This window comes from Chiloscyllium plagiosum, unplaced genomic scaffold, assembly GCF_037043375.1.
Source record: "Chiloscyllium plagiosum isolate Xiang-an unplaced genomic scaffold, Cpla_swu_hap1 HiC_scaffold_15, whole genome shotgun sequence".
In the NCBI taxonomy this organism is placed as follows: Eukaryota; Metazoa; Chordata; class Chondrichthyes; order Orectolobiformes; family Hemiscylliidae; genus Chiloscyllium; species Chiloscyllium plagiosum.
The window spans coordinates 69,566,159-69,592,814 of NW_028270153.1; the positions used below are offsets into that span (position 1 = coordinate 69,566,159).

The 26,656-nt window shown below is 45.1% G+C and overlaps 1 protein-coding gene across 1 annotated transcript in view; it reads right to left on the reverse strand.

The window, feature by feature from the left end:
* LOC122559893 (piezo-type mechanosensitive ion channel component 2-like) overlaps positions 1-26,656 on the reverse strand; it is a 222,866-nt gene that overhangs the window by 133,475 nt on the left and 62,735 nt on the right. Inside the window, exons 17-19 of the mRNA XM_087994623.1 lie at positions 21,382-21,471; positions 20,073-20,191; positions 2,202-2,270 (exon numbers count right to left, since the gene is read on the reverse strand). Of these exons, the coding sequence (XP_087850749.1) occupies positions 2,202-2,270; positions 20,073-20,191; positions 21,382-21,471 (278 nt within the window). The remainder of the gene's footprint in view (positions 1-2,201; positions 2,271-20,072; positions 20,192-21,381; positions 21,472-26,656) is intronic.

Consider the following 26,656-nt stretch of genomic DNA (forward strand, 5'->3'; position numbering starts at 1 on the left):
ACTGCACTGACCCACTCACCTACAACTCCAGTACACTACACTGACCCACTCATCTACACCTCCAGTACACTGCACTGACCCACTCACCTACAACTCCAGTACACTACACTGACCCACTCATCCACACCTCCAGTACACTGCACTGACCCACTCACCTACAACTCCAGTACACTGCACTGACCCACTCACCTACAGCTCCACTACACTGCACTGACCCACTCACCTACAGCTCCAGTACACTGCACTGACCCACTCATCTACACCTCCAGTACACTGCACTGACCCACTCACCTACAACTCCAGTACACTGCACTGACCCACTCACCTACAGCTCCACTACACTGCACTGACCCACTCATCTACACCTCCAGTACACTGCACTGACCCACTCATCTACAGCTCCAGTACACTGCACTGACCCACTCATCTACACCTCCAGTACACTGCACTGACCCACTCACCTACAACTCCAGTACACTGCACTGACCCACTCACCTACAGCTCCAGAACACTGCACTGACCCACTCATTGATACCTCCAGTACACTACACTGACCCACTCATCTGCACCTCCAGTACACTATACTGACCCACTCATCTACACCTCCAGTACACTACACTGACCCACTCATCTACAGCTCCAGTACACTGCACTGACCCACTCATCGACACCTCCAGTACACTACACTGACCCACTCATCTGCACCTCCAGTACACTGCACTGACCCACTCATCTACACCACCAGTACACTACACTGACCCACTCAGCTACACCTCCAGTACACTGCACTGACCCACTCATCTGCACCTCCAGTACACTGCACTGACCAACTCATCTACACCTCCAGTACACTAGACTGACCCACTCATCCACACCTCCAGTACACTGCACTGACCAACTCATCTACACCTCCAGTACACTAGACTGACCCACTCATCCACACCTCCAGTACACTGCACTGACCCACTCATCTACACCTCCAGTACACTGCACTGACCCACTCATCCACACCTCCAGTACACTGCACTGACCCACTCATCTGCACCTCCAGTACACTACACTGACCCACTCATCTACACCTCCAGTACACTACACTGACCCACTCATCTACAGCTCCAGTACACTGCACTGACCCACTCATCGACACCTCCAGTATAATACACTGACCCACTCATCTGCACCTCCAGTATACTGCACTGACCCACTCATCTACACCTCCAGTACGCTAAACTGACCCACTCATCTACATTCCAATATGCTACACTGACCCCCTCATCTACACCTCCAATACATGAACTGACCCACTCATCTACACCTCCAATATATGACACTGACCCACTGATCTACACCTCCAGTACGCTACACTGACCCAATCATCTACACCTCCAGTACGCTAAACTGACCCACTCATCTACATTCCAATATGCTACACTGACCCCCTCATCTACACCTCCAATATATGACACTGACCCACTGATCTACACCTCCAGTACGCTACACTGACCCAATCATCTACATTCCAATATGCTACACTGACCCCCTCATCTACACCTCCAATATATGACACTGACCCACTGATCTACACCTCCAGTACACTACACTGGTCCACTCATCTACACCTCCAGTACGCTAAACTGACCCACTCATCTACATTCCAATATGCTACACTGACCCCCTCATCTACACCTCCAATATATGACACTGACCCACTGATCTACACCTCCAGTACGCTACACTGACCCAATCATCTACATCTCCAGTACACTACACTGACCCACTCATCTGTACCGATCTGTTCCTGAAGTGTCCTTCCCTAAAGGACATTGGTGAACAAGATGGTTTTTATGACAATTGACTGTGGTTACATGGTCACCAATAGGTTTACTTTTTTATTCTCGTCTTGAGATTTTTAATGAATTCATGTTTCATTATCTACCATGTTGGGGTTTGAACACTTATCTCCAGAGCATGAGGTGATTAATAGTACAGTGTTATTGAAACCTGCCACTATCTTCCCCCTTCACATGCCTCTGGTGAATACTACAGGTAATGCATGTCTATTGGTGATCACTGGAGGTTATACATGTGTGGGATCTTTGTAGCACATCAGGATGTACATGCTGAGAGATATATTTCTGATGTTGAAGTTTAGTATCTAGTTAGTGAGATTCAAAGATTGGCTTTCTCTCCTTGTAACTTACTTGAGGAATGAGTTACCCAGGGCTTCCACCACTTCTCCATGTCACCTTCTGCTCTGTCTTTACCATCAGCTGTGGAAAATTAAATTTCAGAAACACGTGGAACAACAAGTAAATGCTGTCTGCTCAGAGTCTGCACAATCGTACCACTGACATGAGCTCATCTTCCACAGCGTTAGTCTGGTATCTGGAGTTTGCTTGTAATGTTGAGCTGCCTCATCCCATGACCCTCTGGAAGGACAAGGGCAGCAGATACATACCTGGAATGCTGCAGAAACTCAGCAGGTCTGACAGCATCTGTGGAGAGAGAGAATTAGCGTTCTGATGACGTATCATAGAGTCGAGTTCACAGAATCCATACAGTGTGGAAACAGGCCTTTCAGTCCAACAAGTCCACACCAACCCACCAAAGAGAATCCCATCCAGACTCATCCCCCTACCCTATTCCTTTAACCCTGCATTTCCAATGGCTAATGCACCTAACCTATACATCCCTGAATGCTATGGGTAATTTATAATGGCCAATTCACTTAACTTGCACGTTTTGGGATTAGAGTCATATCAGACTCGAAATATTAACTCTGCTTCTCTCTCCAAAGATGCTGCCAGACCTGCAGAGTTTCTCCAACACACTCTGTTCTTATTCATATTCCCACCATATGCAGTGCTTTGCTTTTATAAGGGCAGCTGATACACAGGAACACCACCTCCTGCAAGTTCCCCTGTAAGCCACTCACCATCGTACCTTGGAAATAGTTCCTTCAGTGTTAGTGAGTCAAAAATCTGGGAATTCCCTCCCTAAGGGCATTGTGGGTCAACCTACAGCAGGTGGACTACAGCGGTTCAAGAAGGCACTCTCCACCATCTTCTCAAGAACAATTAAAGATAAGCATTACCCACATTCATTGAATAAATTTAAAATGATGCTTAAATCTCAGCTTGTTTTTAGTGAGGAAGTCATGTAATGAGGTCAGTTAGACATTCAAGCCCTTGTCCTTGCAAAGATTGCCATGAAGGTCAGTAAACACAAGGAAAGAAATGACAGGCTGGTCCCATAGCTCCCATTTGAGCTAATGGTAAAACAAGGACTTGAAAAGTGAATATAGGAAGTTAGGTTGGAAGCTAACAGGCAGGACAAGCAGACTAGTAATGTTAGGATTGCGACCAGCACCATGGGCTAGTGAGGCTAGGAACAGAGAGCGAGTGCGTTGAACATGTGGTTGCAGAGCTGGTGTAGGAGGGAGGGTTTCAGATATGTGGATCATTGGGATACCTTCTGGGGAAGGTGGGACCTGTACAAGGAGGGCGGGCTTCACCTGAACTGGAGGGATACCAATATCCTGGGTGGGAGGTTTGCTACAGCTCTTCGGGAGGATTTAAACTAGTTTGGCAGGGAGATTAGATTAGTTTAGATTGCCTACAGTGTGGAAACAGGCCCTTTGGCCCAACAAGTCCACACCGACCCACCAAAGCGCAAACCCCCCAGACCCATTCCCCTACATTTACCCTTTCACCTAACACTACGGGCAATTTAGCATGGCCAATTCACCTAACTGGCACATTTTTGGACTGTGGGAGGAAACCGGAGTACCTGGAGGAAACCCACGCAGACACAGGGAGAATGTGCAAACTCCACACAGACAGTCGCCTGAGGTGGGAATTGAACCCAGGTCTCTGGCGCTGTGAGGCAGCAGTGCTAACAGGAGTTACAGATCAGAGGGTGGGGTAGCTGGTGAACAGGCAGATACAGTGTGCAAAGAGTCTGTGAGGAAGGATAGACAGTTGATAGGGATAATTTGCAGTCAGTGTGATGGGTTGGAGTGTGTCTATTTTAAAGCAAGAAGTATCAGGAATAAAGGACTTAGAGCATGGATCAGTACTTGGAGCTACGATGTTGTGGCCATTACAGAGATTTGGATATCACAGGGGTAGGATGGTTGTTGGATGTTCCAGGGTTTAGATGTTTCAAAAGGTTTGGGGAGGGAAATAAAAGAGATGGAGGAGTGGCATTGTTAATCAGGGATAGTATCACAGCTGCAGAAAGGGAGTTCGTTGAGGAGGGTTTGTCTACTGAGTCAGTATGGGTGGAAGTCAGAAACAGGAAAGGAGCAGTCACTTTATTAGGGGTTTTCTACAGACCCCCTAATAGCAACAGAGACACGGAGGAGCAGATTGGGGGGTAGACTTTGGAAAGGTCAGTTTTGGAACTTTTTTAGAAAGTAACAGGGTTATTGTCATGGGTGACTTTAACTTCCCTAATACTGACTGGAACCTAGTTAGTGCAAATAGTTGGAATGGAGCAGATTTGTCACGTGCGTCCAGGAAGGATTCCTGACTCAATATGTAGCTAGGCCGACGAGAGGGGAGGCCATATTGGATTTGGTATTAGGCAACGAACCAGGTCAGGTGTCAGATCTCTCCATGGGAGAGCATTTCGGTGACAGTGATCACAACTCCCTGACCTTTACTATATTCATGCAGAGGGATGGCAGCAGACAGTATGGGAAAGTTTAATTAGGTGAGGGGAATTACAATGCTATTAGGCAGGAACTGTGGAGCATAAATTGGGAAGAGATATTTTCAGGGAAATACATGACAGAAATGTGGAGGTTGTTTAGGGAGCACTTGCTGTGAGTGCTGAATAGGTTTGTTCCCACTGAGGGTGATAGGGTGAAGGAACCTTGGCTGACACCTAGTGAAGAGGAAGAAGGAAACTTCCTTAAGGTTGAGGAAGCAAGGATCAGACAGGGCTCTAGAGGGTTACAAGGTAGCCAGGAAGGAAATGAAGAATGGACTTAGGAGAGCTAGAAGAGGACATGAAAAAGCCGTGGCGGGTAGGATTAATGAAAACTGCAAGGCCTTCTTCACTTTTGTGAGGAACAAGAGGATGGCCAGAGTGAGGGCAGGACAGATTGGGGATAATGGAGGGAACTTGTGCCTGGAGTTGGAGGAGGTAGGGGAGGTCCTTAATGAATGCTTTGCTTCTGTATTCACTAGTGAGAGGGACCATATCGTTTGTGAGGACAGCGTGAAACAGGCTGATATGCTCCAACTGGTTGATGTTAAGAAGGAGAATGTGCTGGAAACTTTGAAAAACATGAGAAAACATATAAGTCCTCTTTGGCGATGAGCTTTGCATCCTCACTCTCCACTGGAGTAGTACCAGATGAGTGGAGGGTGGCAAATGTTATTCCTTTGTCCAAGGAAGGGAATAGGGATAACCCTAAGAATTACAAACCAGTCAGTCTTACCTCTGTGTTGGGCAAATTATTGGAGAGGATTCTGAGAGAAAGGATTTATGATTATTTGAAAAAGCATAGTCTGATTAGAGATAGTCAGTATGGCTTTGTGAGGGGCACAGCATGTCTCACAAGCCTTATTGAATTCTTTGAGGATGTGACAAAATACATCAATGAAGATGGAGCAATAGATGTGGTGCATATGGATTTTAGCAAAGCTTTTGATGACGTTCCCCATGGTAGGCTCATTCAGAGAGTAAGGAGGCATGGGATACAGGGAAAATTGGCTGTCTGCAGACAGAATTGGCTGGCCCAGCGATGACAGAGGGTGGTGGTTGATGGAGAGTATTCAGCCTGGAGCTTGATGACCAGTGGTGTTCCGCAGGGATCGGTTCTGGGATCTCTGCTTTTTATAAATGACTTGGATGAGGAGGTGGAAAGATGGGTTAGTAAGTTTGCTGATGACACAAAAGTTGGTGGAGATGTGGATAGTATGGAGAGCTGTCATAGGTTGTAACAGGACATTGACAGGATGCAGAGCTAGGCTGAGAAGTGGCAGATGGAATTCAACCTGGAAAAGTGTGAAGTGATTCATTGTGGAAGGTCAAATTTGAATGCAGATTACAGGGTTAAAGGCAGGATTCTTGGCAATGTGGAGGAACAGAGGGATCTTGGGGTCCACATGCAAAGATCCCTCAAAGATGCCACCCAAGTTGATAGAGTTGTTAAGAAAGCATATGGTGTGCTGGCTTTCATTAGCAGGGGGATTGTGTTTAGGAGCTGTGAGGTTTTGCTGCAGCTCAATAGAGTCATGGTTAGACCATACTTGGAATTTTGTGTTCAGTTCTGGTCACCTCATTATAGGAAGGATGTGGAAGCTTTAGAGAGGGTGCAGAGGAAGTCAACCATGGTGCTGCCTGGACTGGAGGGCATGCCTTATGAAGAAAGGTTGAGGGAGATAGAGTTTTTCTAATTGGAACGAAGGATGAGAAGTGACTTGATAGAGGTATACAAGATGTTGAGGCATAGCTAGAGTGGATAGTCAGAGACTTTTTTCCTGGGCGGAAAAGGTTATCGTGAGGGAGCATAATTTTAAGGTGATTAGAGGAAGTTTGCAGGGAGATGTCAGAGGAGAGAGTGAAGATTGCAAATGCTGGAGGTCAGAGTCGAAAAGTGTGGCACTGAAAAAGCACAGCAGGTCAGGTAGCATCCAAGGAGCAGGAGAGATTACATTTCGAACACAACCTTCATCAGGAGATTTGAGAGGTAGGTTCTTTACACAGACAGTGGTGGTTTTGTGGAGTGCACTGCCAGTAGTGGTAGTAGAGTCAGATACATTAGGGACATTTAAGCGACTCTCGGATTAGCACATGGATGACAGTAAAATGAAGGGTATGTAGGTTAGTTTGATCTTTGAGTAGGATAAAAGGTCAGCACAACTTTGAGGGCTGAAGGGCCTATACTGTGTTGCACTGTTCTATGTAAGTTCTGTAAGACCCCCCTTATCAGAAAAAAAATTCAAACATTATACTCTTCATGTTGAAATATTTTACATTGTCGAATACATAATGTTAAATGTGAAGTGACTTTGAAAATAAGTTGTGAAATGTGAAAGAAAACTGTAAGTTGCTCCTTTTCACAGCAGAGAGCGGCGCGAGCTGGGCAGAAGTAAAGTTGGAGCGCAGAGCTGGTCGGGAAGGTAAATGATTGATATTTGAGTGGGTGTGATAGATAGAAGCTACAAGGACATAGTTACGCCAGAGAACAGAGGTAGCTGGGTAACAGTTAGAGGTGGGAAGGGGAGGAAGCAGGTAGTGCAGGGATCCCCTGTGGTCGTTCCCCTCAACAATAGGTATACCACTTTGGATACTGTTGGGGTAGCAAGGGTAAGCTGCAGTGACCGGGTCTGTGGCGCGAGGTCCGGCTCTGAGGCTCAGAAGGGAAAGGGGGAGAGGAGGAGAGCGCTAGTTATAGGAGACTCTCTAGTTAGAGGGACGGACAGGCGGTTCTGTGGGCATGGGCGAGACTCTCGGATGGTTTGTTGCCTCCCCGGTGCCAGGGTCCGAGACGTCTCGGACCATGTCTTCAGAATCCTTAAGGGGGAGGGTGTGCAGCCAGAAGTTGTGGTGCACATTGGCACCAATGACATAGGTAGGAAGAGGGGTGGGGAGGTCATTCAGGAGCTCAGGGAGTTAGGCTGGAAGCTAAAAGCTAGAACGGACAGAGTCGTCATCTCTGGGTTGTTGTCGGTGCCACGTGACAGTGAGGCAAGGAATAGGGAGAGAGTGCAGTTGAACACGTGGCTGCAAGGATGGTGTAGGAGGGAGGGCTTCAGGTATTTGGACAATTGGACTGCATTCTGGGGAAGGTGGGACCTGTACAAGCAGGACGGGTTGTGCCTGAACCAGAAGGGCACCAATATCCTGGGAGGTAGGTTTGCTAGCACTCTTCGGGGGGGTTTAAAATAATTTGGCAGGGGGATAGGATCCGGACTTGTAGTCCAGCAAGTAGGTTAGCTGTTTGTCAGGATGTCCAAGAATGTAGGGAGGCTGTGGAGAAGGTAGCACTGACAGGGAATACTTGCGGACACAGAGATGGGCTCAAGTGTGTATACTTCAACGCAAGGAGTATCAGAAATAAGGTGGGTGAACTTAAGGCGTGGATCGGTACTTGGGACTACAATGTTGTGGCCATCACGGAAACGTGGATAGAAGAGGGACAGGAATGGTTGTTGGAGGTTCCTGGTTACAGATGTTTCAGTAAGATTAGGGAGGGTGGTAAAAAAGGAGTGAGGGTGGCGTTGCTAATTAGAAATGGTATAATGGCTGCAGAAAGGCAGTTTGAGGGGGATCTGCCTTTGGAGGTAGTATGGGCTGAAGTCAGAAATAGGAAAGGAGCAGTAACCTCGTTGGGTGTTTACTATAGGCTCCCCAATAGCAGCAGAGATGTGGAGAAACAGATTGGGAAACAGATTTGGGAAAGATGCAGAAGCCACAGGGTAGTAGTCATAGGCGATTTCAACTTCCCAAATATTGATTGGAAGCTCTTTAAATCAAGTAGATTGGATGGGGCGATGTTTGTGCAGTGTGTCCAGGAAGCTTTTCAAACTCAGTATGTAGATTGTCTGACCAGAGGGGAGGCCATATTGGATTTGGTACTTGGTAACGAACCAGGACAAGTGATGGGCTTGTTAGTGGGTGAACATTTTGGTGATGGTGACCACAATTCTGTGACTTTCACCTTGGTTATGGACAGAGATAGGTGCGTGCAACAGGTAGGTTTTACAATTGGGGGAAGGGTAAATACAATGCTGCAAGGCAGGATCTGAGGAGCATAAAGGGGAAGCATAGGTTGTCAGGGAAGGATGTCGTGGAAATGTGGAACTTTTTCAAGGAACAGATATGACGTGTCCTTGATATGTAAGTACCTGTCAGGCAGGAAAGAGATGGTCGTGTGAGGGAACCTTGGTTGACGAGGGAGGTTGAATGTCTAGTAAAGAGGAAGAAGGAGGCTTACATAAGGTTGAGGAAACAAGGTTCAGACAGAGCAGTGGAGGGATACAGGATAGCCAGAAGGGAGCTGAAGAAAGGGATTAGGAGAGCTAAGAGAGGGCATGAAAAATCTTTGGCGGATAGGATCAAGGATAACCCCAAGGCATTTTATGCGTATGTGAGAAACACGAGAATGACGAGAACGAGGGTAGGTCCGATCAAGGACAGTAGTGGGAGACTGTGTATTGAGTCGGAAGAGATAGTAGAGGTCTTGAATGAGTACTTTTCTTCAGTATTTACAAACGAGAGGGACCGTATTGTTGAAGAGGAGAGTGTGAAACGGACTGGTAAGCTAGAAGAGATACTTGTTAGGAAGGAAGATGTGTTGGACATTTTGAACAACTTGAGGATAGATAAATCCCCCGGGCCTATCGGGATATATCCTAGGATTATGTGGGAAGCAAGAGAGGAAATTGCAGAGCCGTTGGCAATGATCTTTTCGTCTTCACTGTCAACGGGGGTGGTACCAGGGGACTGGAGGTTGGCGAATGTTGTGCCCCTGTTCAAAAAAGGGAATAGGGATAACCCCGGGAATTACAGGCCAGTTAGTCTTACTTCGGTGGTTGGCAAAGTAATGGAAAGGGTACTGGGGGATAGGATTTATGAGTATCTGGAAAGACACTGCTTGATTAGGGACAGCCAGCACGGATTTGTGAAGGGTAGGTCTTGCCTTACAAGTCTTATTGAATTCTTTGAGGAGGTGACCAAGCATGTGGATGAGGGTAGAGCAGTGGATGTAGTGTACATGGATTTTATAAGGCATTTGATAAGGTTCCCCATGGTAGGCTTATGCGGAAAGTCAGGAGGCATGGGATAGAGGGAAATTTGGTCAGTTGGATAGAAAACTGGCTAACTGGTCAAAGTCAGAGAGTGGTGGTAGATGGTAAATATTCAGCCCAGTTACAAGTGGAGTTCCGCAGGGATCAGTTCTGGGTCCTCTGCTGTTTGTAATTTTCATTAATGACTTGGAAGAGGGAGTCGAAGGGTGGGTCAGTAAATTTGCAGACGATACGAAGATTAGTGGAGTTGTGGATAGTGAGGAGGGCTGTTGTCGGCTGCAAAGAGACTTAGATATGATGCAGAGCTGGGCTGAGGAGTGGCAGATGGAGTTCAACCCTGCCAAGTGTGAGGTTGTCCATTTTGGAAAGACAAATAAGAATGTGGAATACAGGGTTAACGGTAGGGTTCTTAGTAAGGTGAAGGAGCAGAGGGATCTTGGGGTCTATGTTCATAGATCTTTGAAAGTTGCCACTCAGGTGGATAGAGCTTGTAAGAAGGCCTATGGTGTATTAGCGTTCATTAGCAGAGGGATGGAATTCAAGAGACGTGAAATGATGTTGCAGCTGTACAGGACTTTGGTTAGGCCACATTTGGAGTACTGTGTGCAGTTCTGGTCGCCTCACTTTAGTAAAGATGTGGAAGCTTTGGAGAGGGTGCAGAGAAGATTTACCAGGATGTTGCCTGGAATGGAGAATAGGTCGTACTAGGATAGGTTGAGAGTGCTAGGCCTTTTCTCAGTGGAACAGCGAAGGATGATGGGTGACTTGATAGAGGTTTATAAGATGATCAGAGGAATAGATAAAGTAGACAGTCAGAAACTTTTTCCCCGGGTACAACAGAGTGTTACAACATCGTGGGCCGAAGGGCCTGTTCTGTGCTGTATTGTTCTATGTTCTATACCTCCTTCTCTTCAGCCACCCTGCTTCCCAGCCTCGTGTCCCCAGTTCAACTGGTCTCTGCACGACCTCCCAACTCTGGCCTTCTCTGATTGAGGAGTGTGAAGAGGCTGCACCTCGAAGGGTTAACAGGTGAAGACAGGCAGTAACTGGGAAATTGGGTAGCAGGGAAATTACCAATTGGGTTGCACCGAAATCAACAGTAAAACCAACCTTGTGAAGCCCAAAAAGATTCCATGCCCCGTTAGCATATTGAGATTAAAACAAAACACCATTGAACAGGCAACTTTAAATGAGTGTTTACTATAGATGGGCTCTGCTTCAACCACTCATTAAATGATCAATCAGCAAAGTGGCTTTTTAATGCCACACTTTGCTGAAGTCACTCCCACAAAAACCTGTTTCTTTTCTGCATCTGGTCAACATTCTGGAAGCTGAAGGACTGCTTGATTCAAATCTCATAACAACAAGAAAAAAACATTTACTCCTCCAAATATCCTTATGCACAAATTAAAATCCTTGTGCATGGAAAAGACCAGACAAAATGTTTTATTTTTCAAATTCCTTTGGGAAGCCCTTAAGAAAGAAGCTGGAACAGATGGGCCTTCTGGCTGGGAAATCTCATGAAGAATATCGAAACGTAGAAATGTAGAGCAGGAGTAGGCCATTTCGCTCTTCGAGTCTGCTCTGCCATTCAATAGGATCATAACTGATCATCCAACTTAGCACCGTGTTCCCACTTTCTCCCCATACCTATTGATGCCTTTAACCCGAATAACTTCTCTTTTGAAGACATTCAAAGTATTGGCCTCAACTGCTTTCTGTGGTAGCCAGTTACAATAATTCACCACTCTCTGTGTGAAGACATTTCTCCTCATCTCGGTCCTTAAATGGTAACCTCATTTTTGGCCTCCCTGGTCATCGGGAAAAATCCTTCCTGCATTTCCCCTGTCCAATTCTGTTAGAATTTTATAGATTTCAATGAGGGTCCTGTCATTCTACTAAACTTCAATGAATATCATCTGAACCAATGCAGTCTCTTTCAATGGTTCTGGAAGAATGGGCCCTCCTAATTGTTTAATGAGTAAAAACAGTAACTGTGGATCATGATGCCATTGGGCTGAAGAAAAATGGGAAATTAGAAACAATTATTAGACACAAATTGTCGTGTAGAATTGTTCAGAGAAACCTCGTGGGTAGAAAATAAAAGAAAACCAAGTTTTAGCTTCTCCCATGTACACAAACTGCAGAGATCTTTCATTTTGCACAACTCTCCTGCAAGCACATGCAGGTTGTACAAGATGCTATCTGAATTCAGGTCTACCTTCTACTGCAACAGTAAGGTTTACACAGTCAGGAAGGAGAGATTACATCTGCAGAGGGACACAGTCCATGGGAGTATACAGTTTGGAGACTTTGGAGGAGGCCTGGGAACAGAACTGGTAAATCATGATTTTCTTTTTCCATTTAAATGGTCAAAATTCAGTATTCTCATGAAAAGGTTAATAAAGTAGCTGGGGGCAGCACGGTGGGTCAGTGGTTAGCACTGCTGCCTCACAGTGGGTTCGATTCCATCCTCAGTCTGTGTGGTGTTTACGCATTCTCCCCACATCTGCATGAGTTTCCTCCGGGTGCTCCAGTTTCCTCACAATCCAGAGATATGTAGGTTTGGTGAATTGGCCATGCTAAATTGCCCATAGTGTTCAGGGGTGTGTAGGTTCGGGACATTAGTCAGGGGTAAATGTAGGGGAATGGGGAATGAGTTTGGGTGGGATACTCTTCAGAGGGTCGGTGTGGACCTGTTGGGCCGAAGGGCCTGTTTCCACACCAGAAGGATTTCTATAATTCTATGACTCTGCTGACTGAGAGATGGTTATCAGTCAATCACCTGAATAGGGCTTTCACATTGTTCATTACTGTTGAAGCTTAACTAGTGTAAGTCATCTCAGCTCACCCACAGCTCGATTGAAGAAAGGGCCTGATGAAAGCCGACCATCAGCTGACTTCTCATGGTCAGGAAGGAAAGATCACATCTGGAGTGAGACACATTCCAAGTATTAGTTTGGGAACTATGGAGGCAGTGTGGGAATTCGGTGCAGAGCAGAAGGGGTTTTTTTGCAAACATGTTTGGCTCATAGTTTGCAAGTTTTTCTTAAAAAAAAACAAGATAAATTGAAGCCCAGCTCAAAAGAGTGACCTCACAGGTAAACTGTAAGTTAATTGGTTGTTAGTAGCCATTAATTTGACTATCTATTATAAGTTACTTTCATATTGAAGGTAAATAGGGAAAATGTTTACAGGCTACAAGCTAAAAGACCAGGACAAAGTTTTTAAGAATCAAATTAAGTATTAAACAGATATGCCAGGCCAGGTGATGTGTTGTAACTGCGTGATGTAGGAGGTAGTGCACCCCATTGTGGTTCATAGTGGCCACATCTAGAGCAAGTGTTGGTTGTTTGAGGAACTCCAGCTCAGAGTTGATGAGCTGGAGTCTGAGCATCGAATACTGTGACACTTCAGGGAGGGGAGGGAGACCTGAGTGCATATTTCAGGAGGCAATCATACCCATTAGATTTCAGTCAGTGGTCAAGAGTAGGAGGACTGTCCCCATGACCTGTCCTACCTGCCTATCTTCCTTTCGACCTATCCACTCCACCCTCCTCTCTGACCTATCACCTTCATCCCCACCCTCAATCATCCATTGTACTCTTTGCTACCTTCCCCCACCCTCCTCTCTGACCTATCACCTCCATCCCCACCCCCATTCACCTATGTATTCTTTGCTACTTTCTCCCCACTCCTGCCTCCCTCTCATTTATCTCTCCACTCTGCAGGCTCCCTGCCTCCAATCCTGATGAAGGGCTTTTGCCTGAAGCATTGATTTTCCTGCTCCTCAGATGCTGCCTGACTTGCTGTGCTTTTCCAGCACCACTCTAATCTAGACTCTGGCTCCAGAATCATGCTGAGACCAGAGTCCTGGTGAAATCACACAGCTGGATCTGTGAATAGGGCATTAAACTAAATAGCAGGGGAGCTGGATTCAGTTGCATGGAAAATTATGAACATCTTTAAAAGGAGGGGTGGAGGACTCAGCAGAGGTCATTAAAGTTTCTAGAACAAGTTATAGGACAGAGAATATGGAAAGGGTGAGGAATATAAATTCAGGCACAGCGGATGAGGTGATAAGTATGAGAAGGGGGTAGTCAATGCAGCACTTTGTGTGTTATACCTAAATTCACACAGCGCATGAAACAAGATAAATGATGTTGTAGTAAAGACAGAAATTGGCAGGTACGATGGTCTGGGTATCACATCGACGTGGCTGCAAAAGGCTCAGGGCTGGGAACTAAATATCCAAGGAAATCACTAGCAGATGGACAGAGGGCGGCAGGATTACCTTGTTAGTACAAAATGAAATTAAATCAATAGCAAGAAGTGATATAGATTTGAAAAGTGCAGAATCTGTGACAGTAGAGTTGAGGAATCGCAAATAACAAAAGCCCTGATGGGAGTTGTGTACAGGCCTCCTAGCAGTAGTCAGGAATTGAGGAAGAAAATAAATCGGGAGATAGAAAAGGTGTGTAAGAAAGGCACCATTTCAACAATCATGGGGGACTTCAATATGCAGATGGACTGGGAAAATCAGGTGTGCAATGGATCTCAATGGAGTTCATGGAATGTCTACCAGTTGGTTTATTTTTGAACAGTTTGTGGTACAGCCCTCTAGGGAACAGGCAAATTCTGGAAGTGGAGATGTGTAATGAGGCCGACCTGATTGGGGAGCTTAAACTAAAGATAGCCCTAGGGGGCACTGACTATAATATGATAGAATTCACCCAGCTTGTTGAGTGGGAGAAACTTGAATCAGGTATAACAGGATTACAATTGAGTCAAGTTAACTACAAAAACCGACTCTCACTAGTTTCTATACATACAGACAAAGAAGGACACCACTTTGACTGGGACAACACAGACATCCTAGGACAGGCGAAACAAAGACACGCACGAGAATTCTTAAAGGCATGGCATTCTAACCAGAACTCCATCAATAAACACATCAACTTAGATCCTATCCAGCTTTTCTTGATAAAAAGAACCAGAAATGACATCACCCACCTTAAGAAACCAAGACCTATTAACAGAGGCAGGACATACCACCAGCACTGGGCGGCACGGTGGCACAGTGGTTAGCACTGCTGCCTCACAGCGCCTGAGACCCGGGTTCAATTCCCGCCTCAGGCGACTGACTGTGTGGAGTTTGCACGTTCTCCCCATGTCTGCGTGGGTTTCCTCCGGGTGCTCCGGTTTCCTCCCACAGTCCAAAAGATGTGCAGGGTCAGGTGAATTGGCCATGCTAAATTGCCCGTAGTGTTAGGAAAGGGGTAAATGTAGGGGTATGGGTGGGATGCGCTTCGGCGGGTCGGTGTGGACTTGTTGGGCCGAAGGGCCTGTTTCTACATTGTAATGTAATGTAATCTAATCTAATCACTTCACCAGAGACTCTCACTGATGATGTTACCTAGTATAGTGACGAAAGGTCTGATAACAAACCTCCCAGCTCAGCGAGCTGACTTACAGACTTAACTACAAAAATGTTAGGGAGGGACTGCCCTGGGTTGAATGGAAGGGGAGCCCAGCAGGGGAGACAATGGAGAAACAATGGCAGGAGTTCCTGGGAGTAACAGCCGAAATTCATCCCGAGGAAAAAGAAGTATATTAAGGGGGGGAGGAGGCAACCATGGCTGACAAGGGAAGTTAGGGACAGCATCAAAGCAGAAGTAAAAGCAAACAATATGGTGAAGATTAGAGTATAAAGCCTTTATAAACTAGCAGAACACAACCACAAAGCAATAAGGGGCTAGACAATGAAATATGAGGGTAAGCTAGCTAGTAGCATAAAAGAATATTGAAAGAGTTTTCTTTAGATAGTTGCAAGATAAGACAGACACAAAAGTGGACATTGGACTCTGGAAAACGAGGCTGGAGAAGAAGTAATGCTGAACAAAGAAATAGCGGAGGAACTGAATAAGTACTTTACATCAGTTTCCATAGCTGCATACAAGAACTTCAAGAGAGTTGGGGGCAGAGGTGAATGCCGTGGCTATCGTTAAAGAGAATGTGCTGGGGAAGCTGAAAGGTCTGAAGGTGCCTAAATAATCCGGATCAGATGGACTCCACCCAGAGTTCTGAAGGAGATAGCTGAGGAGATTGAAGAGGCATTGGTCGATCTTTCAGGAATCCCTGATGTCAGGGAGAGCTGGAAAATGGCTCACGTAACACCTCTGTTTAAGGAGAGAGGGAGGTAGAAGACAGGAAACTATAGACCAGTTAGCCTGAACTCGGTCATTGATAAGATGTTAGAGTCCGTTATTAAGGATGAGATTACAGGTTACTTGGAAGTGCAGAGTTAAGATAGGACTGAGGTCAGAATGGTTTTGTCAAGGGGAGGTTATGCCTGACAAATATGTTAGAATTGTTTGAGGAGGTAACAAGCAACTTAGACAAGTTAGAGCCGGCGGACATGATCTCTAGTCAGTTTTGCTGTAACTTTTGTTTCTTCAACCCAAATTGGCTTTAATGCAGTTGAAGAATTTAGACCATTATCTGTAGAACGTGACTTACCTTACTTGTATCTGGCCCCATTGGTTTAAATGGTGCGGCTACTGCAGGAATTTCTTACGACACGAGATCGCACAAGATCGGAACTATTGTGTTATATCAGAACCGACTGTATTTGGATTTCCAGAAGGCCTTTGACAAGGTGCTGCACAGAAAGCTGCTACACAGGATTAGAGCCCATGGCATTTGGGCAAGGTTCTGGCATGGATAGAGGAGTAGCTGACTGGTAGAGGCAGAGAGTAGGGAGAATGGGGTCTTTTACAGGATAGCAGCTGCGGAGAGTTTCACAGGGGTCCATGTTGGGGCCCGTACTCATGTTTAACATTAACGCATTCACATTATACATTAATAATCTGGACAAAGGAACTGAGAGCATTGTTGGTAAGTTTACAAATGTCACCAAGATAGGTGGAGGGGAATGTAGTGTTGAGAAACTGGGTACACTGCAGAAAGATGTGGACAGGCTAGGAGAGTGGGCAAAGAATTGGCAGATGGAATACAATGTAGGAAAATGTGAGCTTTGTAGGAAGAATAGAGACACAGACTATTTACTAAACAGGGAAAGGCTTAAAAAATCTAAAGCACAAAGTGACTTAGGAATTCACTTACCATTAAAATGCACGTTCACTTGACAGTTAGGAAGGCAAATGCAATGTTAGCATTCATTTCAAGAGAGACAGAATACAAGTGCAGAGATGTACTGTTGAGGCTGTATATGGCTCTGGTCAGACTGCAGTAGGAATATTGTGAGCAGTTTTGGGCCCTGAGGAATTCCAGAGGAAGTTTACAAGAACAATCCTGGGGTTAAAGGACTTGTCTCCAAAGCAGTGGTTGAGGACACTGGGTCTGTAATCAATGGAGTTTAGAAGGATGAGGGGGGATCTTAGAGTCGTAGAGGAAACAGACCCTTCGGTCCAATCCGTCCATGTTGACCAGATATCCCAACCCAATCTAGTCCCACCTGCCAGCACCTGGCCCATATCCCTCTGAACCCTTCCTATTCATATACCCATCCAGATGCCTTTTAAATGTTGCAATTGGATGTGGAGATGATGGGTGAGTGCCGAACCAGAGGACACAGCTTAAAAATACAGGGTAGACCATTTAGGACAGAGATGAGGAGAAACTTCTTCACCCAGAGAGTGGTGGGTGTGTGGAATGCTCTGCCCCAGAGGGCAGTGGAGGCCCAGTCTCTGGATTCGTTTAAGAAAGAGTTGGATAGAGCTCTCAAGGATTGTGGAATCAAGGGTTATAGAGATAAGGCAGGAACAGGATACTAATTGACGATGATCAGCCATGATCATAATGAATGGTGGTGCAGGCTCAAAGGGCAGAATGGCCTACTCCTGCACCTATTGTCTATTGTCTATTCTACCAGAAGGGAAACACAGCCTCAGAGTGAAGGGACAACTCTATGTAACTGAGATGAAGAGGAATTTCTTCAGCCAGAGGGTGGTTAATCTGAGGAACTCATTGACCACAAGACCATAAGGCATAGGAACAGAAATCAGGCCATTTGGCCCATCAAGTCTGCTCCATCATTCAATTATGGCTGATAGGTTTTTCAATTCCATTTTTCCACTTTCTCCCCATAACCTTCCTCCCTTGCCAATCTCAAACCTACGTATCTCTGTTTTAAATATACTCAATGGCTTGGCTCCACAGCCTTCTCTGGCAGTGAATTCCATAGATTCACACTCTCTGGCTGAAGAAGTTTCTCCTTATCTCCATTCTAAAGGTCTTCCCTTTACTGTAAGTCTGTGCCCTCGGTTCCTATTCCCTCTTGCCAATGGAAACATTTTCCAATGTCCACGCTGTTCAGTATTCTGTAAGCTCCAGTCAGATCCCTCCTCATCCATCTAAACTCCATCGAGTATAGACCCAGAGTCCTCAAACATTAAGCTTTTCACTCCTGGGATCATTCTCGCGAACCTCCTGTGGACTCGCTCATTCCTGAGGTATGGGGCCCAAAATTGCTCACAATACTCTAGATGTGGTCTGACCAGAGCCTTATAAAGCCTCAGAAATACATCCCTGCTTTTACTACCGACTTTACTTGCAAGTTTACATTAAGAGAAACTAAGATTCCCAAATCCCTTTGCACTTCAGCTTCCTGAATTTTCTCCCGATTTATATCTGACCAGATATATCCAAGAACACTGCAAGAGACTAGAGAAGAGACTGGCTTATATTTTTGCGTCATCGTTCGCTATGGGTGATGTCCCGGAAGACTGGAGGGGAGTGAATGTTGTGCCCTTATTCAAGAAGGGCTGCAAAGAAAAACCTGGGAACCACAGACCAGTAAGCGTAACATCTGTGGCAGGTCACTTGAGAAGATTCTGAGAGATAAGATATACATGCATTTGAAAAGACAGGGTTTGATTAGGAATAGTTAGCATGGCTTTTTGTGTAGGGGATTGTGCCTCGCAGATTTGTTAGAGTTCTTTGATGCGGTGATCAGGAAGGTTGATGAGAGCAGGCAATAAACGTAGTCTATATGGATTTCAGTAAGGCCTTTGAGAAGATTCCACATGGTAGGCTGCTCTGGAAAATTAGACCGCATGGGATCCAGGGGGAGCTGGCAAATTGGATACACAATTGGCTTGATGGTAGGAAGCCGAAGGTAATAGTGGAAAGATGCTTATTGGACTAAAGGCCTGTGACTAGTGGAGTGCCTCAGGGGTCGGTGCTAGGTCCATTACTGTTTGTTATCGATATCAATGGTTTGGAGGAGAATGTAGAAGGCATGATTAGTAAGTTTGCAGTTGCAACTAAAATAGGAGGTATCATGGACAGTGAGGAAGGTGATCAGAAATTGCAACAGGACCCTGATCAGCTGGGGAAGTGGACCGAGAAGTGGCAAATGGAGTTTAATGTAGGTAAGCGTGAGGTCTTGCATTTTGGAAAGTCAAATCAAGATAGGAGTTTCATGGTGAATGGTAGGGCCTTAAGGACCATAGTGGAACAGAGGGATCTTGGAGTTCAGGTGTACAGTTCTCTGAAAATGGAGTCCCAGATAGACAGGGCAGGGAAGGAGGCTATTGGCACAGTGGCCTTCATCAGTCAGGGCGCTAAGTATAGAAGTTTGGGTGAAGATTTGTAGCTCGGGTGCTCGTTGTTGTGGTTCTGTTCGCCGAACTGGAAATTTTTGTTGCAAACGTTTCGTCCCCTGTCTAGGTGACATCCTCAGTGCTTGGGAGCCTCCTGTGAAGTGCTTCTGTGGTGTTTCCTCCTGCATTTATAGTGGCCTGTCCCTGCCGCTTCCGGTTGTCAGTTCCAGCTGTCCGCTGCAGTGGCCGGTATATTGGGTCCAGGTCTATGTGTTTGTTGATGGAGTTTGTGGATGAGTGCCATGCTTCTAGGAATTCCCTGGCTGTTCTTTGTTTGGCTTGCCCTATAATGGTAGTGTTGTCCCAGTCGAATTCATGTTGCTTGTCATCTGCATGTGTGGCTACTAAGGATAGCTGGTCGTGTCGTTTCGTGGCTAGTTGATGTTCATGGATGCGGATCGTTAGCTGTCTTCCTGTTTGTCCTATATAGTGTTTTGTGCAGTCCTTGCACAAAATCCCACATTTTTGCCTTTTCCCTATAACCCTCGAATCCCTTACTGATTAAAAATCTGTCTTTCTGCCTTGAATATACTTAATGATCCACCTTCAACAGTCCTCTGTGGTAATGAATTCCACAGATTCACTACTCCCAGAGGAAATTCATCCTCCATATGCGGGTAACATATGCGACCATTGAGTTAATTACTCACTTGAAATACTCTGAAGAAAGGAGACATACCTGAACATACTCCCTGATTCTCTGCTTCGAGCCGACTGATTCTATATGAAGTCTCAGCAGGTTTTGGCACGAGTGTTGTCATTCGTTGGTGTTTCTGTTTGGCCCTGATCCTTTCCATCCTAATGTAGAGGGATGGAGGAGGAAGAGGAAAAGTGAGAAGAGAAAGTGTGGTGACTATGACAAGGTCAGCCAGATGGACCTCATAGAATATGAGTTCCCTGACTGGACCAGATTAACAGCCCCAATCAGGGAATCCTGGTTGACAAATAAAAAAGGGAGTGTCAGACATTCAGACATTTTGACACTCAGAGCCGAAGCAGAGTCAAGGACTTCGCACGTGTAAATAACTGCTGGTTTGGTGACAGGATACTGGCCTCTGTGGAGTTATGTAAGCAGGAAATTTCTGAAAACAGGGACAATAGTTCCCCTTTCTTTCTCACACAATGGAACATACTAGCTTCTAAATAACCCAACGACCACAGAGGCTGCCGCACTCTGAGCCTTTGGTCTCTCAGTTAGCTGCAAGATTTACCTGCCCACTCATTGTAATTGCAGCATTAGCATTGATGGCCCAGTCAATAACTCCTTCTGATTGAGTTCAACGCTTATTTTAGCTCCGAAAAGAACCTCAGTATTGAATGTTCCCTCACTGGGAATAAGAATTTCTCCTGACATTCCATTTGGGTTTATTGCTTCTATCACAGTGGCCAACATTTGACTCCCTGTCAAGGGGAGAGATCTTATTCCTGCCTAGGCTATTAAGCTATTCTAATAAAATGTACAAAACCATCTCCCACCATTGTCATTCTACCAGAAAGAAATTAGTGTGACACACTCCGAGGGGTTTAACATTGACGCGTTCTTCTAAGCATCTAAATGTCTATTACATGCTCCCAGGCAGCTTTTCTCTTGGCTCTCCTTATGTTGCTGAGTACAGAATGTACGCAGATGTACAGAAAGGTGTACACTCCTTTTGAGTGATTTCCATCAGCATAATTGGGTACCTTTATTTGACAACAGATTGAACTTTCCTCATTCCTGAAGAAGGGCTTATGCCCGAAACGTCGATTCTCCTGCTCCTTGGATGCTGCCTGACCTGCTGCGCTTTTCCAGCAACACATTTTCAGCTTGCCACTGTTTGGTCAATCAGTGGATTCGTGGTTCACAATGGGATTTAGGACTTTAGACAATGATGGGTAACATTGTAAATTTGGTTTCTCAGGGTTAAATCGGAGTGTGAGGGAACTCTAGATTTTACTGTACCTTTTCATGCGTGTACAACGCTAATAATTTTTAAAATTAAACTTACTGTTTTTTCAGCATCTCCATGGATAACCTCTCTTTCTCTAGTCTTGCTGTAACTCCTTTCTTAACTTTAGCTTCAAATAGTTCAGCTCCTCTGTGCAAACAGAAGAAACGTATGAATCACTTGTATCTCATTTGCTCATCAACTCAACTTTTTTTATTAAACGATTTTCACTCATGAGATGTGGGCATCATCAACAAAGCCAGAATTTATTGCCCATCCCTTATTGTCCTTAAACTGAGTGGCTTGCTTTTCACAGAGCAGTCAAGAGTCAAGGACATTGCAATGGGTTTGGAGTCACATCTACTGCCCCCTCTGATAGGAGGCGCAAACAATGTTATTAAATAAAATCTAACTGAAATTGAGCATGTTTCATTATTTCTTACTTAATCAACCATAAAACATCTTCAATGGCTTGGTTTGAGGGCTATTTTTTGATTTTCAGAATCTAGTTGGTCTTTAATCCATCCATGGATGTGGGTATGGCCAGCCAGGCCAGTACTTATTGCCCATTCCCTACTTTCCCAGAAGGTACAGTCATACAGCACGGAAACAGACCCGTCGGTCCAACTCGCTCATCCGATCAAGTTTCCCACATCAAACAAATCCCACCATTGCAGCAGTTGGCACATAATCCTCTGAATTTTTCCTATTCATGTACCTGTCCAAATATCTTATAACTGCACCAGCATCTATCACCTTCTCTGGCAGTTCAGTCTACGTAAGGACTGCCTCTGTGTAAAGAAGTTATCCCTCAGGTCCCTTCTAAATCTTTCTCCTCTCACCTTAAAAACACATCCCCTAAGCTTTGAACTCCCCTACCATAATGTTGAGGATTTGGAGTCACACAAAGGTCAGATCAGATTAGGATGGCAGATTTCCTTCCCTTAAGGACAGTAATTGGTTTTTACAACAATCAACAATACTTGGTGACAATTGTGTTAGCTCTTTATTCTAAATTTTATTCTGCTAACCATCTTCTCTCTGATACCTCACACTCAGTCTATCTCTGCTACTGCACCCATCTCCCACCAAGACTCATGTTCTCCCAATCTCACTATTGCCTGCAACATGTTTGCTCATTTACTCTCTCCCAGCGCTACCCCCAACACCACAAACCCTGCCTAGCCTTTGTGCTGCCAACTCCCTCGTTCAGGACACTTCCTAACATGGTCCAGCGCTACTCATTTTCATCTCAGAATCACAGAACTGTTTACAGTGCAGAAAGAGGCCATTCAGCCCATTGTGCCTGCACCAGTTCTATTCCCTACTGCCAGTCTCCAACCTGTTCCCCATCTCCCTGCACACCATTTCTGTCCAAGTAACCATCCAAGGCCCTCTTGAATGCCTCAACCTAACCTGCCTCCACCACATTTCCTGGCAATGCTAACTACTGGCTGTGCAAACAAATGTTTGTTCACGTCATTCTTGCTGCGTTTGTACATTAAACCTATTCCCTCTTGTTATTTTTTCTTTTAAAAGTGGAATCGGTTTCTCCTTATTTACACTACCCAGCCTGGCTCATGATTTTGAGAACCTCTATCACAATTCATCTGAGCCTTCTTATCTCCAAGGTGAACAGTTCCAACTCCTTCAATCTGTCCTCAAACTGAAGTTTCTCATTCCTGGAACGTCACATTCTTGTACATTACTTCTGCACTCTCTCCAATGCATTCATATCTTTCCTAGAATGTGACACCCACAAATGTACACATTACTCTAATTGAGGTCTAACAAGCGTCTTGTACCAGTTTAACATCATCTCCTCACTCTATCCCCCCATCAATAGACTATTAAACTTTATTTACTGCTCTCTCCACTTGTTCCACACCTTCAATGATCTGCACACAGGTACACCCAGGTCCCTCTGCTCCTGCATTTGCTTTAGAATTGTATCCTCTCTTTTATATTATCTTTCAGTGTTCTTCCGACCAAAATGCATCATATTACATTCTCTGCATTGAACCTCATCTCCCGATACATCTGCCTCTTAAGAGTCCAGGTGAGTGGTGAGCTACCCAATATTCAGCTCCTCACCCCTTATGAGGAGAGATTCCTAGTCCTCACCTTGCAGAGTAGGGCCTGGACTGGTATTGAAGGCTGCCCTTGAGTTACTGTGTCGGGAGCTTCTGAGTGAAAGCTGTCCTCCTTGACTGTACTGAAGTCTGCTGAGAACTAAGACAATCTGCCAAGCTTTGTTTGCACTAAACAGTACAGCAAGATGAACCTCACACATCTAGCTAAGGGGGCAAAACACAAAAAGGCAAAGCAATGCAAGGCACAGCCGCTGTCAGCCTCCATGTCGGTTTACACTGAGTGCGTACTGTGACGGTTAGCAAAGGGCATGGAGGCGTAGTCTGGTCCAGTCCATGAGCTGAGTGTGTGTTCCTGATCACACAGTATCTGCAGCATTAAAATCAGAGTATAATTCAAGTGCAGAATCAGAGTTATACCATGAGGGCTCTTCAAGATTGGAACATGTCAGATGCCACTGTCTGTAAATGCGGACAGAGCCCAAAGGGGATGGTCTGTGGAGTCTGTGCCTGGTTTCCTACATGGAGATAAATTGGGAGCAAGTGGCAAACTGAATCCATAAGATACATGCTCCAGGTTCCTAGTGCGATTTCCCCACGTTGAGCTTATTTCGTGAGTTCGGGAAGATGGCAGTCTGAATATTAATGAGGGGAGTTGTGGCATTAACAAGTCATTGAACAGTGAGCATTACTTGACATCTTGCCCAGTGAGAATCTTACCATGCCACTTGTGGAAAGCATAAAAGATGGAGTGAGATGAGATGATCTCGATATCAAGGCCTTGTTGGTTCTGTTGTCTGATTGTGCTGAAGTGGGAGATGGCATGGGGCAGGGTGACTCTAGGCACACGGACACACAAGATGGCCACTGAGCCATAAGTTGGCCATTTGACACACAAGATGGTGGCCGGACCTCAATATGGAGAGAGAGACAGCAGAGCAGATACAGACACAGCCTAGGGCCACCAGAATGCCAGCACAATGCACCCATAATGTAGTTGATTAGTTTAAGGCAGGTGGGGGAGAGAATATACATCAGTAATGTTTACTGCCTGCTAAAGTGTCTGGGTCCAGCCAACACCTTTGATAGAAATGCTAACAGTTTGATACTAACTCCTACAGAGTGATAATAGTCAGGGCTGCAGTAATCGTCCTTCTCAGGAAGAGCGATTAGTGCCCATTACTACAGCAATGGACTTCCATGCAGACATTGAAACTGACAGTGTCTGCGCTGAAACTGACAACGACCGCGCTGAAATGAACAAAGGCTGCGCTGGAACTGACAATGACTGGACTGAAACCGTTAATGATTCTGCAGTGTTTACAATAAACAAACCATGTTACAGAGACAATAATCTCATCACTGACCTATTATGTCACAACATGTATAAAAGTATCTTGACATGTGCTCCGGGCTGAGAGAAGACTCACAGCTGACTTCTGTGCTGTTGGTGTCTTTCTCTCCCCAGAGCTCTGGTATTTCCTTGTACAATAAACTTTGTCATTGAATCCCGACTGGGACTCTGAGGTTGGTGATTTTCCCCACAACACAATGCCACACACCCACCCACAGCTCACATCCCTCAGACCCCATATATGATTCTTCCCCTCGTCTTTGGATACAAAGATTGTGAAAAGCTTTGATCATTTCTTATTCTGAGACACATTTTCCGATTTCACCGACTATCAATACTTCTATTGGCCTTGGAGAGTGGAAACAGGTATTTCTTGTTGCTCTGAGAAAACTATAGCAGTCGGATAGTTTAATTAAGAGGAAGGAAAAGGAATAAGCTCTTTTCAATAATTCTTGCCAAATGCTGATATTTGTGTTAAAGACATACTGGTACTAAGTAAATGTATTAATTTTTTATATGTAAACTACTCTGGAAATATTGGCCACATAGGTTTTAGTTGTAATTACAAAAAAAAATCAATTCTGCAACTCAGCCTATGAATTGTTAGAATTAGTTTTGTCATACTGCACTCTGGGAAATTATTATTTTTCATTTCCATCAATGGGATGTTGGTGTTGCCAGCTGGGCCAGCAATTCCTAACTGCTCATCCCTAATTGCCCAGAGGGTGTTGATGATTCATCCACATTGCTGCGGCTCTGGAGTCACATATAGGCCAGACCAGGTAAGGACAGCAGATTTCCTTCACTAAAGGACATGAGTGAACTAATTGTATATTTGTGTGTGTTGACATTGATCACATGGTCATCATTAAGCCAACTTTAAATATCTTGGCTTTTACTGAATTCAAATTTGACAGTCTGGTATCATGGGATGCAAACTCATTTCACCAGAGCATTAGCCTAGGCCTGTGAATTACTGGCCTAGGCCAGTGACAATATCACTAAGACACTACCTGCCCATGAATTATGTACAGGTATTGTTATATTTTATATTCAAAGTTCCTTTTGAAAATGAGGAGGTAGTGTAATATATTGCTATACAGTATATAGGGATTTCATTCCCTCCCTTCTGCCCTCTCTGCTGGGAAGTGTAAAGAACATTGTTCAATAATGGCTACATGCAGTTAGTCTTACTCAGTGCAACACACAACAATCACTGAGCTTCACATTTATATAGTTGCCTATTCATTTCTGTCTTTTGTTTTGAAATTTAGATTGTTTTTATAATCATTGAGAATCACAGAATTCCTACAGTGTGGGAGTAGGCCATCTGGCCCATCAAATCCACACAGACCCTCTGAAGAGCATCCCACCTAGACCAATCCTCCTATCCTCGCATACACCACAGCCAATGCACACATCCCTAGACACTACAGGCAATTTTAGCATGGCCAGTCCATCTAACCTGCACAGCTTTGGACTGTGGGAGGAAACTGGAGCACTTGGGGGAAACCCATGCAGACACTGGGAGAATGCGCAAACTCCACACAGGCCATTGCTCGAGGGTGGAATTGAACTTGGTCCCTGGCATTGGGAGGTAGCAGTGCTAACCACTGAGCCACTGCACCACCCCATTGTTATTCCTGAGGGAACATGATCTTTGCGTAGTGATGCCCACAGTAACTATAGTGTTGAGGAATCTGAAAAATCCATTAGTATAATATCTAATTAAGTTCCATTAGTTAGTCTTTGCCTGATTCAAAAGGCTGTGGATTTAAAGTGAATCCAGGATTGGGTCATGTAATATAATGTGATATTTCAAAGCATTGTTGAGTGAGTGCTACACTGTTGGGGATAACAGCTTCTGATTTAAATATTGGCTAACTGTTTG